The following is a 15,321-nucleotide window of genomic DNA, read 5'->3' as shown; positions in this document are numbered from 1 at the left end:
CTTATCAGTGTTATTGAGTGAATAAGCACAAAATGTAATTTGGGTATTAAAAGTAGTATGGCTACCCATTGCCCCTCTACCACCACACGTATGTAACTTTCACTTAGTGTTCCTCAATGCGAGGAAAACAAAGGAGCTATGAAATAGTAATTGATGTAAAGTTGATATCAATTTCAGTCTATCGTCAATTATGTCAAATCATTACTTTAAAATAAGTAATATAATGCAATCTCTCTCCATTTTTTTTCCAGCCAACAAACAAGAAAGGAAAGAACAAATAAGACTTCTTAATATTTGATAGTATACACCGACCAATCACAGGAGGGAATGGCAATCCTTTGATGTCTGCATAGACCAATAACAGGAGGGAATGGCAATCCTTTGATGTTTACATAGACCAATCACAGGAGGGAATGGCAATCCTTTGATGTTTACATAGACCAATCACAGGAGGGAATGGCAATCCTTTGATGTCTGCATAACTAGCTTGTTGATATGTTGTGTTCAAACAGGCACTCCTTATGTTGAATAGACCACTATTTATCATGTACCAATCACAGCGTGTGTAATAAAACACAACAATCCCTCGACTCACTGTACATGTTACAAACGACTTTATCAACTGGGTTCATTTTCTTAGCCAGTCATAGGCTATGTTTCAAAATCCTCACCATCTTGGTTGATTGTCTTCTGATTGTCTTGTCATAATTTCTGTTACAAAAGATTTATAATTATCATGTGGATTGCGAGAATGAATATTCATGGACCTTGGGTTCATACTTAGTAATGACATTTCTACTCACAAAGTCAAAATATTTCTTGGAAGTGAATCCGAAATTTTTGGCAACATTTTGTCAGCATCGCAAGGGATGTAGTACTACAATGGGCCATTTGTCATGTGTCTCAGAAGAGACATGTGAAATCGGGTGGATTGTCTTTATCAATCAAGATGTATATTATCTTATATTGTATCAGTAGATCAGTTATATTAATACATCATTCTGATTGCCAGGAACAAGTATGTGAAGGCTTGGTATTCTTAACCTGTCTAAGATTGTTGGTGACCACTGCCACATACCCAAAACACCAAGACTATAGGATAAGAAATTATGTTACAACGTATAGTTTCATCAGTGAAAACCCTTCAGTAGTCAACCACACACTCCTTTACAGACGTAGAACCTGGGAATTGAACAAACTTTAATGGGCACAAATATAGTGCAAGAATCTATTAGAGTGAGGGGTAAACCTTTCCTGTGCTGACCTATAGAGGGCAGTATAACAAATATATAAGTTTGCCTCAATGATACATGGGGGTCGACCATAGAAGTCTTTCTCCAACGTCTATAGGTTGACATGTCATGACAACGTAGCTATGAATTGACGTATGGCTAAACTATACATTCTCAAATTTACACAACACCTTGAAGAAAGCTCCATCAATTCTGCATTCACAAGGGGTCACATTGAGAAATATTTTTGAATATTTGAAATATTGAAACTCTAATCTTTCAAGTATTTTTTTTTTTAGTTACAATGTAAAGCAATAATGATTCCAAGTTGATGTGTAAAATGTGTCACTGCTTATTATTGACAAAAATGTCACGTAAATTTTATTAGCAAGGATATAAAAGTATTAAGATTTTGTAATAATGTTAATGATGACTTCGATTGCATTTAAAACTCAAGTCTTTTGGCAATGTTAACAAAAAAGTTACATGTATAATAGGAGTTAATACCTCAACTCTTAAAGAAAGCATAATACAGATAAAGTTCAGTAAAGTAAAATACCCACCATGAAATTTGGTTATGGTGTTACTCTTGGGTTTGGTTGATAATTTTCCAAGGCAAAGTGACCAACAAAATACAAATTATGTCAAAATGTTATTTTGGGGTTAAAAAACATATGTAAACTCAAAAAATGCTCTGCAACTTGGTGTGAATATTGATGGGGATGTTTCTAAGGCTGTCATAAGGACTGTACCTTGCAGATTGTCTAAAATTTGCCGGGTAGGAATATCTGTGTATCCAGTATAAGGTAACTTCATTATTGATATGCAGATCAGGTCTAAAGTATAACTTTTTTGGGTCAAAATCAAAAACTTGAAACTGGAAAATTTATTAGAGAGTGGTGTGAAATTTAGTGGGGAAGGTTCCAAGTGTCTGTAGGTGGGTGCCAGGATTATTCAGGACAGAATAACCAGATTGTTTATATGCAAGTTTAGTTATATGTAAAAATATGTGACCCAGACACTTGGCTATCTGACTTGACATACTTGTTTGACATTATATCCCAGACACTTGGCTATCTGACTTGACATACTTGTTTGACATTATATCCCAGAGACTTGGCTATCTGACTTGACATACTGGCTTGACAGTATAACCCAGAGACTTGGCTATCTGACTTGACATACTGGCTTGACAGTATATTCCAGAGACTTGGCTCTCTGACTTGACATACTGGCTTGACAGTATATCCCAGAGACTTGGCTATCGATTTGACATACTGGCTTGACAGCATAGCCCAGAGACTTGGCTATCTAACTTGACATACTGGCTTGGCAGTATAGCCCAGAGACTTGGCTATCTGATTGACATACTGGCTTGACAGTATAGCCCAGAGACTTGGCTATCTAACTTGACATACTGGCTTGACAGTATAGCCCAGAGACTTGGCTATCTAACTTGACATACTGACTTGACAGTATAGCCCACAGACTTGGCTATCTGACTTGACATACTGGCTTGGCAGTATATCCCAGAGACTTGGCTATCTGACTTGACATACTGGCTTGACAGTATAGCCCAGAGACTTGGCTATCTAACTTGACATACTGGCTTGGCAGTATATCCCAGAGACTTGGCTATCTGACTTGACATACTGGCTTGACAGTATATCCCAGAGCCTTGCTTATCTGACTCAACATACTGGCTTGACAGTATATGTTCTGGGGAACAATGTTTTCAAGCCAGATGGCCAAGTCTCCAGGCTGCTAGGCAAGACATCCCATAATTACACAGCTAAGCTTACCTGATTCTTGATGTGTCATTTTGGTGTACACTGCTTCCTCAAACAATCTGACCAGGCCATGTTCTCCAGGATATCACACTGACACAGATTTTACTTTTCATGACTTCTAAGCTGAGCAGGACAGCAATCCTAACAGTAACTCTTTATGTATGATTGCCAAGTAGATGCTATAATATTTATATTTATAAAAAGTGAAATTGGTAGGCAAATCTGGCCACTATGCCTACGGGTTACATTATGATAAATATATATCATGTTGCCATACTGAATGTAAGCTTTACTGTAGCCTAGAGACTTGTTGTTGGCTAGCAATCTAGCAATCATACTGAATGTCTGAGATGATCCAGTGGATCATCAAATTATTTAATATGTATTTATATATATATATGCCTATTAAACTACCAAGTTTGAGATGTGTGTCGCTACCAAGTGATGGCTATGTATTCTTCAGTAATTAGAATACAAATACTTTTTAATAATCAATGCAGGAATCATAAAATGTGTAAACTCAATTTATGTTCTGGATGCTATCCTAGCCTAGGTTCTGGTTCTGGATGCTATCCTAGCCTAGGATCTGGTTCTGGATGCTATCCTAGCCTAGGTTCTGGTTCTGGATGCTATCCTAGCCTAGGTTCTGGTTCTGGATGCTATCCTAGCCTAGGATCTGGTTCTGGATGCTATCCTAACCTAGGTTCTGGTTCTGGATGCTATCCTAGCCTAGGTTCTGGTTCTGGATGCTATCCTAGCCTAGGTTCTGGTTTGGGATGCTATCCTAGCCTAGGATCTGGTTCTGGATGCTATCCTAGCCTAGGTTCTCATTCTGGATGCTATCCTAGCCTAGGTTCTGGTTTGGGATGCTATCCTAGCCTAGGTTCTGGTTTGGGATGCTATCCTAGCCTAGGTTCTGGTTCTGGCAATAGTGTTATTAGTGGAGCCATAGGGTTTACACGGGATCATTTTTTTTAGCTCCGCTGTCAGCGAAAGCTGAAAGCGTAGCTTTAGGTATAGGTGGGTATTGAGGTATAGAGAGTAGAGTGAATCATAGGTGTCCGTCAAACTTTTATATTTTTACTATCTACTCCGGAAGTGACAGTCGGAATTCTTCGATATTTGGTGTGCATGTTCCCTGGGGGGAGGCTATTCAGATTTGTTCATGCCAAGTTGATCTGTGCCATTTTCAATTTTTTATGATTTTTTTTCATAAAATGTCATTTTCATCAACTCCTTGAAAACCTCTTATTAGATTGCTTTGATATCTGGCGTGTTGATGCGCAGGGGGTAGCTTACTCAGATTTGTTAATTTCAAGTCAGCACATCCTCATTTTTATTTTTTATGATTTTTTTTTTGTAATTTGAAAAAAAAATGAATATGTTAATGAGCATAATGACCGACGCCATATTGGAAATCAGTCGACGAGACTTTAAGTAAACTGCCACTTTTCAAAAGACACTATTGACGTCAAACAAGCAATGTAATATGTGCTATAGTCATAATTCTACGCATTGGGCGCCCAAATGACAAGCGTTTGTTCGAAACAGGGTTGTAAACTTCAAATCAGTCCGCAACATCCTCATTTGCATACTCTATCCTGATTCGACCAGAAGCTGAAGGTGACCTCATTTGACCGAGCGATTTTCCACAGCAAGCATCTTGAGTATCAACACAGGACGTTCTTGGTACTCACTAAAATCACACTTCAGACCCACTATAAAAGTGTGATGTTTTCAGATAACATGTAACTTGTGGTTAATTCTATATTGTCGTGCAATTTGGAATGACAGTGAACCAGAATTCAGACAACTTGCGTAAGGAAGGGCATGCCAGACATGCGGTTGAAGTTATGGCCGACAGTTCACATGTAAAGTTAAACGACATGAACGTGTCTTGCCTTTCCAAAATGCAAATATTTGGCAAGTAAAAATAATTAAAATAATTACAACTTTAATTTGGCTTTAGACTTTGCATTATGTTTTGCGTATCTTTCCCCGTTTTACATGTAAATCCGAAAAGGTTCTCTCTCATCATGTCATCAGTGTCAGTGATCATACCGCGCGGGGCTGCTTTGAGTACGAGCGAAGTGAGGCATGTTGAGGTATTTTGTTGAGAATTATAAATATTGCGAAATGTCAAGTACAAGGTTTAAATACAATGGAATGATGAAAAAAATGGCAGAGTCTGCTGACAGGCGCCGGTCACAAGAAATACTGTGAATTAAAATATCAGACGATGTATGTATTAATCGCCGACAATCCACCCGTATGCATGAGGGACTAACCCGGAAGCAAGTCGTTGTCAGCCATACGTTACAGTGGTAACATCGTCCGAGAAATCGCTGCGTTCAGAGTGTCATTATTCACAGAATTGTTGTTTTCGAGTGAAAACCCGTCTTGAATTGTATAACTCTAACAAATGAAGACATGTCAAGTTATATTTTGAAAGTTGTATCGCTAGTTTGAGACGATTTTCTCACGTACTATAGTACTATCGAGGCTTACTTGGAAGTAGTAGGACCTTACTCCAGTTCATCGGGAAGTTTAGCCAGTCCGATAATTCTTTCTGGTTTAGTTTACAACACTTTTGATCAATCACGCAGATTTTGTTGTTGTGATGAAAAGAAATTAAAAAAAAAGATCATTTCAACCATTTCGTTGTGTTTTCTTTGTGAAAGGTAACCGAACATGAACGAGTGTTACCACTGTAACGTATGGCTGAGAATGACTCTCTTCCGGGTACTTAACTTGAGATTGTCGCCGTACGGAAACTAAGATGGCGATTAATACATTTCTTCCCTATATATATCTACCACAACTAGTACAAGTTGAATGTTGTTGACTTTGTAAATTTGTTAGAAAATTGAAATTCAAATTGCCTCAAAATTATTTTAGATCCCTAGTTTATTTCATTCATCATTAAAATTTTCAAGGGTTACAGCTGTAAGACACTGGAATTATTTATAGCCAACCTCAAAATCCTCTTTTTTTCTTTTTCTTGTGTGCATTTCCCAGTCATTTTTTTCTGAGATTTTGTGCAATTTTTCATAACAGTAGATTTTTGTTATAAAATGGTGACTATGGTATAAAAGTACAATACATTACCAACTTCTGTGTAAAATGTGTTTTATAGTGAGACATCATATGAAACCACTAACCACTTTATTGCATCGCTAAAACAAAACTGCATAGTGAAGACCTGAACCACTTCTACATGTCACCAAAATAAAAAATTAAATTAAAAAAAAAAACAGCGGAGCTATTCTGACCGATAGGTCGCTTGTTTCTGTTGAGACCAACTTCTTCTAAAGCTGTGTCAGACAACCATTAGGTTTCACACCTAAAACTGTACTATAAAGCTGAACTGAGACATTCACTAACTTGCACAGAAATTCAAGTATCTGAAATAGTGTTTCATGGTGTAGATTTTTTCCATTATACACAAGTACTGGTAACTTAACATTTAAAAAGAATGAAGTTACATTTTATTAAGTTTTCATATTCTATATTACAGTATCCATGTTTTAATATCATAATAATATCTATACCTGTATTACTGACTTTGAACTTAGAGTCACTGATTTCTGAAATGGTATTTTACAGTAGTAATTCAGTACAAAAAACCGCTCAAAATTATATTTTAAAAATCGTTACAGTTGGCACTTTCATTATCAGTGACATTCTAGTAGGTGATGGGAATGTCCTACGATTGTCAGTATTTTGACATACAGTACAAAAAGAGTCTTACAGAAAATATTACAATTATGTATGGAAATTGTTGGCAGCATCAATTATTAGTTACACTGCCCTCTAGAGTTGAAAGTTATAAAACTTGTCTAAGTATTGCAGTATTACAGTTTGATCTTATTTGCACATTATACATACATACACAACTATTTTGTTGGTTAGAGATGTTGTAATTATATATTCATGCCAATTTTATGGAATAAAATGTCCAAAAATATTCATTCCATGATTGCCTGTGTTATGAGCCAAAGTCAATCTGATGTCAATATGGCTAGATTTCTTTATTTACCTCTCTTTCATTCGTTTATGTGTCGTTTCGAGTGATCATATTGCTGCCTCCCAAGGTGGCAATCACAGAGATAAATAAAGAAATCTAGCCTATTCATTGCAACAGATTGTAATCAGATTGGAGCCAAAGTGTAGTGAGACTGAAAACCATTTGGATGGATGCATGGACGGATGGATGGATGGGTCGGATTAATGTGAGAGTGGGTGGATGGATGGATGAGGGATGAATGACTTGGATGTATTTTATTGTATCAACATCTACATCTGATTAAAATAAGGAGAAGGGAGTGGTCTACAGTTCTTGTCATACCAAATGGACTTATGTAGGGATGAAACTGATTTTTTTTTACCTGTCAATGATAGGCATGGCTGATTTAGTTCATTGGTCATAAAAATCACTTTCATATCATCATGCGACTTCTCTAATAAATAAATGAAGTAACATTGTTCAGATTAGCCAATCTCTCTACATCGAGGTAGGGAATTCTGGGTATGCAAACAATCGAGGTGCCCAATTATCTATGCTGATGTCACCAAGAGCATAAGTGTCTATACTTATTTCCATATGGATTTTATCAAAACAATAGACTGACTGATAGATGTGGGCACCGGTGACGTAAGCATAAGTATTCAAACACCTGCATTGTTTGCTTACCCAGAATTCCCTTCCCTAATGTATAGCGGATTTGTTATTTCTCACATTTTAAAAGAAGTTGGTGCACGTGGTGAAAATGACTTTTTTGTGACGCACTCATGAACACCACGTAAAACAGTTGGGACAATCACCTTTCGTAATCACCAGCCATAGTTCACCTATAGGCTAATATCGGACATGACTGAGATCACCGTTTGTTGTCAGTATGTAATAATATAATAATAACGACTTTTATTTCAAAAAGAAAAAGGGTGACCCTGTTAGGTCCAGCCTAATCTTCCCAGGGGCCCTAAAGCAAATGTATACAATACAACAACAAAAACAAAACAAGGTAACACACATAAAAATTGAAAAACATTAAAAAGTATGAAACGTAAAAGAGATAAAATTGTATGACCACAGACAATGTAAAAGGATTAAAGAGATTCAAATAGGTATGAATTTAAAGATTTTTTGAAACAAGTTAAATTCGTAATACTGATAAGGTGAGTAGGTAAAATGTTCCAAAGTTTGGAGCTTTCAAAACTAAATGACTGAGTAAAAATACGACAATTTGGAAATGGTAAATACAAAAGATTGTTGGTGCAGGAACGGGTGCCCATTTGGTTACTTGAACTCCTTTTATGAAGGAGGTCAGAGAGGTACATAGGAGCCAGGTTATGTAGACATTTGAAAATCAGAATGTACTTATTAAATAGAAATCTCTTTTCAAGTGGTAAAATATGAAGTCGTTTAAAAAGGTCAATACTGGAAATCCCTTTGGATTGCATTTCAATGGTAGAAATATTTAAAATTAGCCGGATTGCACGCTTCTGAAGTTTATATAATTTGTCAATATCACCTTTACTTGCATGAGACCATATGTTGCAACAAGTATCAAAAAAGGGCTGAATATAACTAAAGTAGAAAAGTTTTTTAGTAGATACATCTAAGTATTTAGCAATGTGACGAAGAGCTGCAAGATTAGAAGATACTTTTGCATGCAAATGTTGACAATGTGAAGTCCATGAGAGTGTAGAGTCAATGATAAGTCCGAGTGATTTTTCAACTTCGCTGAAAGAAAGAGACGCGTTGTTATAGAAAACAGAAAAGGAAGTGGGCAAAGAAAGGTTCTTTTTAGAGATATAGTCTATCAGCTAGCCCTCGGATGTTCTTCCGATAAAATACGACACACAGCCGAACAACGCTATCGAGGATTCGGGCAAGCCCTCACATGCGAACTTCGTTCGCTTATAGTTATAGCATCGAAAGAAAGCCCGAACGTCTAGCAGCAAGACTAATAGAGATACTAGTATGCATTATTACACTTGTAATTGAAATTATAAACAATGAATTGGAGTATTACCGGTACATGTAATAGTTTGGTATACAGCAATCTGTTGAATACTTCCTGTACTCGTTTTGATGCGACAAGTTTGGACAGGAATTTAAATTGTTTTTGATATATGTATCTATATAGTGAACCCTGACATGGAGGCAAAACCCGAAGGGGGGGGGGGGGGCAACGGTGATAAAATGGTACAGGGGGAGGGCTCATCTGAGACCTCTAAACCCAAACTTTCATACCAAAAATTTAAAAAAGATACCCTCTCTCATATCTACCAACTGTGTCATACAAAATAGATACCATAGATTGCTTTGAAGTGTCCCATTTGCAAGAACATGGCGCATTGTAGTAATAATGATGTTTTCATCTTATTATCGTCAAAGGTACTACAGTGTTTTTCCTCAAAGCGAGTCAAAGAAGTATCAAGATCAGTGAGCCTGATCAGAAGGTTTCATGTTGAGATAGACACCAGAAAGATAACACACGAACATCACTTACACTGTGTGGGCTCTGTATTTAGTTAATGATACAGTAACAGCATGCATACTACTTTAACAGATTCTACAGACTCGCTTTAGGGAAACGCACTGTAAATACAATGTAGTGTCAGAGCAAGTGTCATAAGAAGACATCAAAACACGATATTGACGGTCAACGAAATCCGAGCATGACATGGTTTCCATTCATTATTTTTTAATTTACAATTTATAGTACTGACTGGATATCTTACTTTGCTGAAAAGTATACCCTTTCTCATACCGTGTGAACACACACACAAAAAAACCTCTGTCTGGAGGACCCTCCCCGTATATGGTCGCGTCTATGGTTTGCCCCCCCCCCCCAACATGCCACCAGAAGCAAACCTGGGAAGTACTTCTGTCCGCCAATGGCCGAAAGCCCGAGTTCGTTGCACTTGGAATTGATCATTGTTTTCCCGGTACGTTGTGCTATCGTATTCTTCTACATGTATGAACCATGGAAGTATCACCACGGTGAACTTATCATCGCGAACATGAGAACGTAATCTTACATAAAGTCACAGACAAGTAATTTCTCACTTGCCTGTGGTCTATAGTTACGTGTCCATGTGGTGGAATATGCCCCTTCAACCTCAAAACACCCCTAAAAATAGTGAAAGCTGCCTCATGCGCTGTACAGTCTATTACTGGCGGCCAGCCCACCACTGCACATCGCGAGATATCTAAATCGAGCTCAGAGCCACTCATTTACATATTTCACTTTAATGCTTTCTACGGCGTCAATTCGTGTACTTTCACGGTCCTTCTTCACAGCGACTTCTCTCAGAATGCCTATCAAGGTACGTTTATAAACCAAAAAGTTTGTTGCAACTAGCACAGTGATTACTGGTACATTTGTACAGTGGTAGCGAGCCGTACTGTAATGTTAGTCAGGGATTTCCCAAGTGCTCACGTCTGGATCTCCTCGTCCTTGCTCACCCAGTCACTTCCTTGTTCTAGATTAGTGTGGTTGCCATGTGTCGGAAGTTTAATACGACTTATACACTACAAGTTTACAGCTGTCACGATCGACCAGAGATTTTTTTAATGAGACCACAGTTATAACTAATTATATACAAGTTTCTGGTGCACGGAGGAGGTGTAAAATAGAGGCTCGTTTTACACTCCAACTGTGCACGCTGTTGGTGTCATTCTCAGTATACAGTAATATAGACTCGTGCACCGTCATGTAAGCAGGACTAACATACATAGACTCTACACGATAGGGCCTATGCTACATATGTATACATGGAAGTACGATGATTCTATTTAATGTTTGTAGATGAAGCAGAATAGAAAAAATTAGGATGGACGTGGCATAAAGGCGATCATAATTGTTGCACGCATAGGACTGTAATGTAACTCAAAATCACACGTGTGGATCATGGAATAAAGTGGGCGGGGCGATAAAACCGACGCCATGGTGTACCCCTGGGATGTACCACCTGAGCCATTATCCTATATTCAAGACATCATACGATATTTTTAAAAAAATAGAAGGTACTTGGAGTAACTTTAAATTTGCAAAGCTGTTGTTTTTACCTGGTAGAAATAACTAAAGGACCATGGTTATCCATCCGTGGAAAACTTCATATGTTGATATTAAAGAAATGTTCATATGTTGATGTAAATGTCCCTAAGAAATTGTTCTTATGAATCATTCCTCAGTAGATATAAAAAAAAGTTAGCGATATAATCATGTTACTATTTAATGTGCCCCTTGTTCATTAATAAGTTTCTTCTGAATCATATCAGTTGAACACCTAAATGTCTCGTATTTCATGTGCTAAACCATACTTGTTTTAAATACCAGGTTGGTGATAAATTACCCAGTGTGGTATTACAAGAGGGTACACCAGGTACAACTGTCAACATTGCAGAGCTGTTTGCTGGCAAGAAAGGTGTAATATTTGCTGTCCCTGGTGCCTTCACTCCAGGCTGCTCCAAGGTGAGACAAGGATTTGTCAAACAAAACTTTGCTACAAACTTGTATGTATTCAGAATTCGTATGTAAGAGCTTTATACATTTTTAGTAAAAAAAAATAAACAGATGTCAGTAGTACTACCAGAAGCAATTAAGGTGTCAATTTTATTTACTCACTCACTCTTAGAGTGGAGTAGGGTTGGTGTACTTTGGATTGTAAGTCAAACAGCACTGAACAGTCTGTTACATCATAGACCCTGGTTACATGGGGTAGGGCATTAAACTTGTTACTGTTCAAGATTTACTTTATTGCAAACTGTGCCCAGAAGGGGACTGTACATTGTTGTTTTTTTCCTGTTCTTAATAAACCATTCCTATGATATGTAATATCCAATTTTATTCAAACCTGGCATAAAGGTGTCATGTCATAGAAAGTTATATTCCTGTAACCTTGTTCAATGACATTATGAAATAAGATTGAATGACAGCCATAATTGTCTTTCAAAAATCACTATTTACTCCATAACTCAACTACTTATTTGATACATATACCCTGAGACGCCCTTCAAATGTGTACCCTCCCATTTTCAAGTGCAAGGTTTCTTTTAGGACCTTGACCTTCAAAATCATCGCCAAAATCCACCAGTTTCTTTTATACTGCAGACACTTTTTAGTATTAATATTTTGTGCAGCATACGTGATACAGTATTTCGGATCCATCTACCTAAACTAATAGCAGACAGTTTATTGTTACTCTCTGTTGTATTTCAGACCCATCTACCAGGCTATGTTGCAGATCATGATAAACTGAAAGCCAAGGGTGTAGACGTTGTTGCTTGTGTTTCAGTTAACGATGTCTTTGTTATGGATGCATGGGGTGATGCTCATAATGCCAAGGATAAGGTCAGTAAATATGATCAATAATGAAACAATTAAAAAATTACTATTTTTTTTTCTCATGGAAGTGTTCATTAGCCCTCGATGGGTACACCCTGAATAAAAAAAGGGGTATACAAATAACTTGTGTCTGTCTACAAATTGATAACCATATTTCAGACACTCACTACTCAATTTCATCCAAACCTGGCACACTTATAGGATACATGCATGTCACTGTTATTTTGCCATTTTGACTCTAATAGCAAAATGATAAATATGTATTATAAAGAAGTGGACATTTTATATAAGTTTGACATAGAATTCAAATTCATAGCCAATTCTTGTATTTAGTTTGTCTATTATTATTATTAACATTCATCAAAAAGTTTTAAACTGAGTTTGAAACTTTTGGTGTCTTTTTGTGGTTTATTGGTGCCAGACAAATTGAATGGAAATCATTACTTGAATTGTCATTTCAGGTTCGTATGTTGGCAGATTTCAAAGGAGACTTCACAAAGGTGAGTTCAGCAGTTATTATGTTGTAAGCATTGACTGCCCTATGTGTAAACATAAATCTGTCCTAACCTCAGTCTTATGCCTACCTGTAAATGGGTCGTATGAATTATGAATGTCAGTTTAGTATGATTAGAAGACCTACATGTATTCCAAGATTATGGAAGTCCTACAAAAGATTGTGTGCAGGATTGTGTGTTAACTATCAGACTTTTGTGTTATCAACAGGCAGTGGATATGGAACTAGATGCAGCAGCAATTCTTGGGAATGTTCGTTCTAAACGGTAAGTAACTAACCCCAATAGTAAATGTTGTCCCTCATATGTCTGTGTGTCCATGGACAGCCATATTTCTGAAATCCACTGTTACATCCAAGCATGGCACTGACATCAAACACTGTTTGAATATGACAGAACCTCTTGACATGTGAGTGCAATTATGGCATACTTGTGATATTTACATAAAGGCATGCAGTGTTCTCTACAGCCATAATTTCATGAGCTTAGTAAGTGAAAGTGAAACAGAAAACAGTGCAAGCACGAGTGCAAATAATGGAGTACCAACATTGGCACTTACACAGCATGGGATTCTGTTATTATTACATATGTTTTATCTGAAATGGCAAATTGTGCGGTCACACACTTTCAAGCCATCATCTGCATATCATTTGCATCCAGATATGCAATAATGTTTTCGTTATAGCATTGCATTGCAAATACCACTAGTATTCACACATCGATGCAAATAATCACTGATACATTTGTAATAATATCTATTACCTATCACCCAATGTAATAACCTTTCATTCTTGATTTGATACCAGGTATTCACTTGTTATTGATGATGGTGTGGTAAAACATGTCAACTTGGAACCTGATGGTACTGGACTAACCTGTAGTTTGGCCAATGCAGTCTTGGAACAATTGTAAAACATGATTTTACCATATGTCAAACAGCATGACTTTGTGTGTTGTGTCTTCTGCATTTAATACTCAAATTTGTTTTGGATTCTTTCTGTTGATAGTTTTAATAATTCTACAATTACTTTCTGTATTTGAATAAAGTGAATTATTCGTAATTGAAGAATTTCATTGCTGGTGAACATTGTCATTCATGACTGCAGTATCTAATTTCAGTTTTTCATTTTGACTTTTACATTGAGACAAGAGTTTATGAAAGTACAAGGGTGTAAGAGGTACATGTACGTACAAACAGAATTCAAACTTGGTGTATCTGTATATTTTACTTGCTATTTTGTTTAAAACTAACAAGTGCTGGCCAGTCTTGTCAAAACTTTTTCCATTTTAGAATAGCTATCATATTTATATTTTCAACTTTCTACATTATGCATAGTAGACTTGGTTGTCATACCGTTCAAACCAAATATTTCACATACTTCTGTATGTATAGATGATGCTATAAATGATAGACTTTGTCATACCGTTCAAACCAAATATTTCCTGTAGTTCTTTTTGCTAACACTTGTATATCATGCATTGAAACTCCACTTGTATATCATGCATTGAAACACCTGTATATCATGCAGTGAAATACCACATGTATATATCCACATGTATATCATGTATTGAAACACCACATGTAAACTGAATTCCTGCCAGAATGATGTGAAGTTTTTCTTTCTTGTAATTGCATGCATTGCCTGTTAAAAAATGATGTATTAAATGTGTATCTGAAATCTGAAATGGTCTGTTGTGATATAGATAATGCATTTTTGAAATGTAAAATGATTGGTATTGATATCATGAAGCACATAACAAGTTTGGACAGTATCCATTAATGTAAGATCACCATTTTTAGTAAATGTAATTAAATTATGCATAGTATAATAGGAAAGCAGCATTCACGATCACTTGTGAAGGATTTGTGTCTGATCATTCTATTAATTCTACATTTGAAAGAAACTAAAGGACAAAGAAATTATGGATGGACAGAAAGACGTACCATTGTAATAGCCCCCCCCCCCCCACTCACTATCAGACAGACACCACAGGGATGGGGTATGTCTATGTACATGTGATTAATTAATTGACAAACTCAATATCAAAAGCTGTGAATACTTCTGTGTTAGTTATCAACCTAAACAGTACTGAAGTGACTGATTGAATAAATAGATAGATATACATGTATATGCAGCAGTACTCAACAAATAAATGTCATCTTTTGAAAGCATTCTAATGTGTAGTTTTGACTTTTGTTTTCACATGCATAACTTGACCTGTTGTTACATGCACAAAATATTGACAAAGGTAAGAATGTCCATACATAAAATGATAATGTTCGTGCCAAATTGACTGAGCTAGCACTGACATTCCAACATCTGTGTATAACTTAACTTAGTGAGTGCTCATGTCATCAAACTTGACAGCAATTTGGTTTTCTATTGCACTCGCCCACAATCATACATTCATTCTCCTTACAAGGAAA

General features: G+C 36.6%; 2 protein-coding genes across 2 annotated transcripts in view; both read left to right on the top strand.

The window, feature by feature from the left end:
* The window catches only part of LOC144453396 (protein phosphatase 1 regulatory subunit 21-like), a 28,909-nt gene extending 28,349 nt beyond the window's left edge, over positions 1 to 560 (top strand). Inside the window, exon 18 of the mRNA XM_078144680.1 lies at positions 252 to 560. Coding sequence (XP_078000806.1) covers positions 252 to 281 — 30 coding nt within the window. The 3' untranslated portion in view covers positions 282 to 560. The remainder of the gene's footprint in view (positions 1 to 251) is intronic.
* Positions 561 to 10,213: 9,653 nt separating this feature from the next.
* On the top strand, positions 10,214 to 15,057 carry LOC144450357 (peroxiredoxin-5, mitochondrial-like). The gene is made up of 6 exons (XM_078140961.1): positions 10,214 to 10,360; positions 11,374 to 11,508; positions 12,256 to 12,387; positions 12,843 to 12,881; positions 13,105 to 13,160; positions 13,700 to 15,057. The coding sequence occupies exons 1-6, from the start codon at positions 10,286 to 10,288 to the stop codon at positions 13,803 to 13,805; spliced, it is 543 nt and encodes a 180-aa protein (XP_077997087.1). The 5' UTR covers positions 10,214 to 10,285; the 3' UTR covers positions 13,806 to 15,057.
* The last annotated feature ends 264 nt before the right edge of the window (positions 15,058 to 15,321 follow it).

The sequence above is a fragment of the Glandiceps talaboti genome, chromosome 2, assembly GCF_964340395.1.
Source record: "Glandiceps talaboti chromosome 2, keGlaTala1.1, whole genome shotgun sequence".
Taxonomy (NCBI): Eukaryota; Metazoa; Hemichordata; class Enteropneusta; family Spengelidae; genus Glandiceps; species Glandiceps talaboti.
Note: the sequence above shows the minus strand (reverse complement) of the source record. Positions and strands in the feature narration are given on the sequence as shown.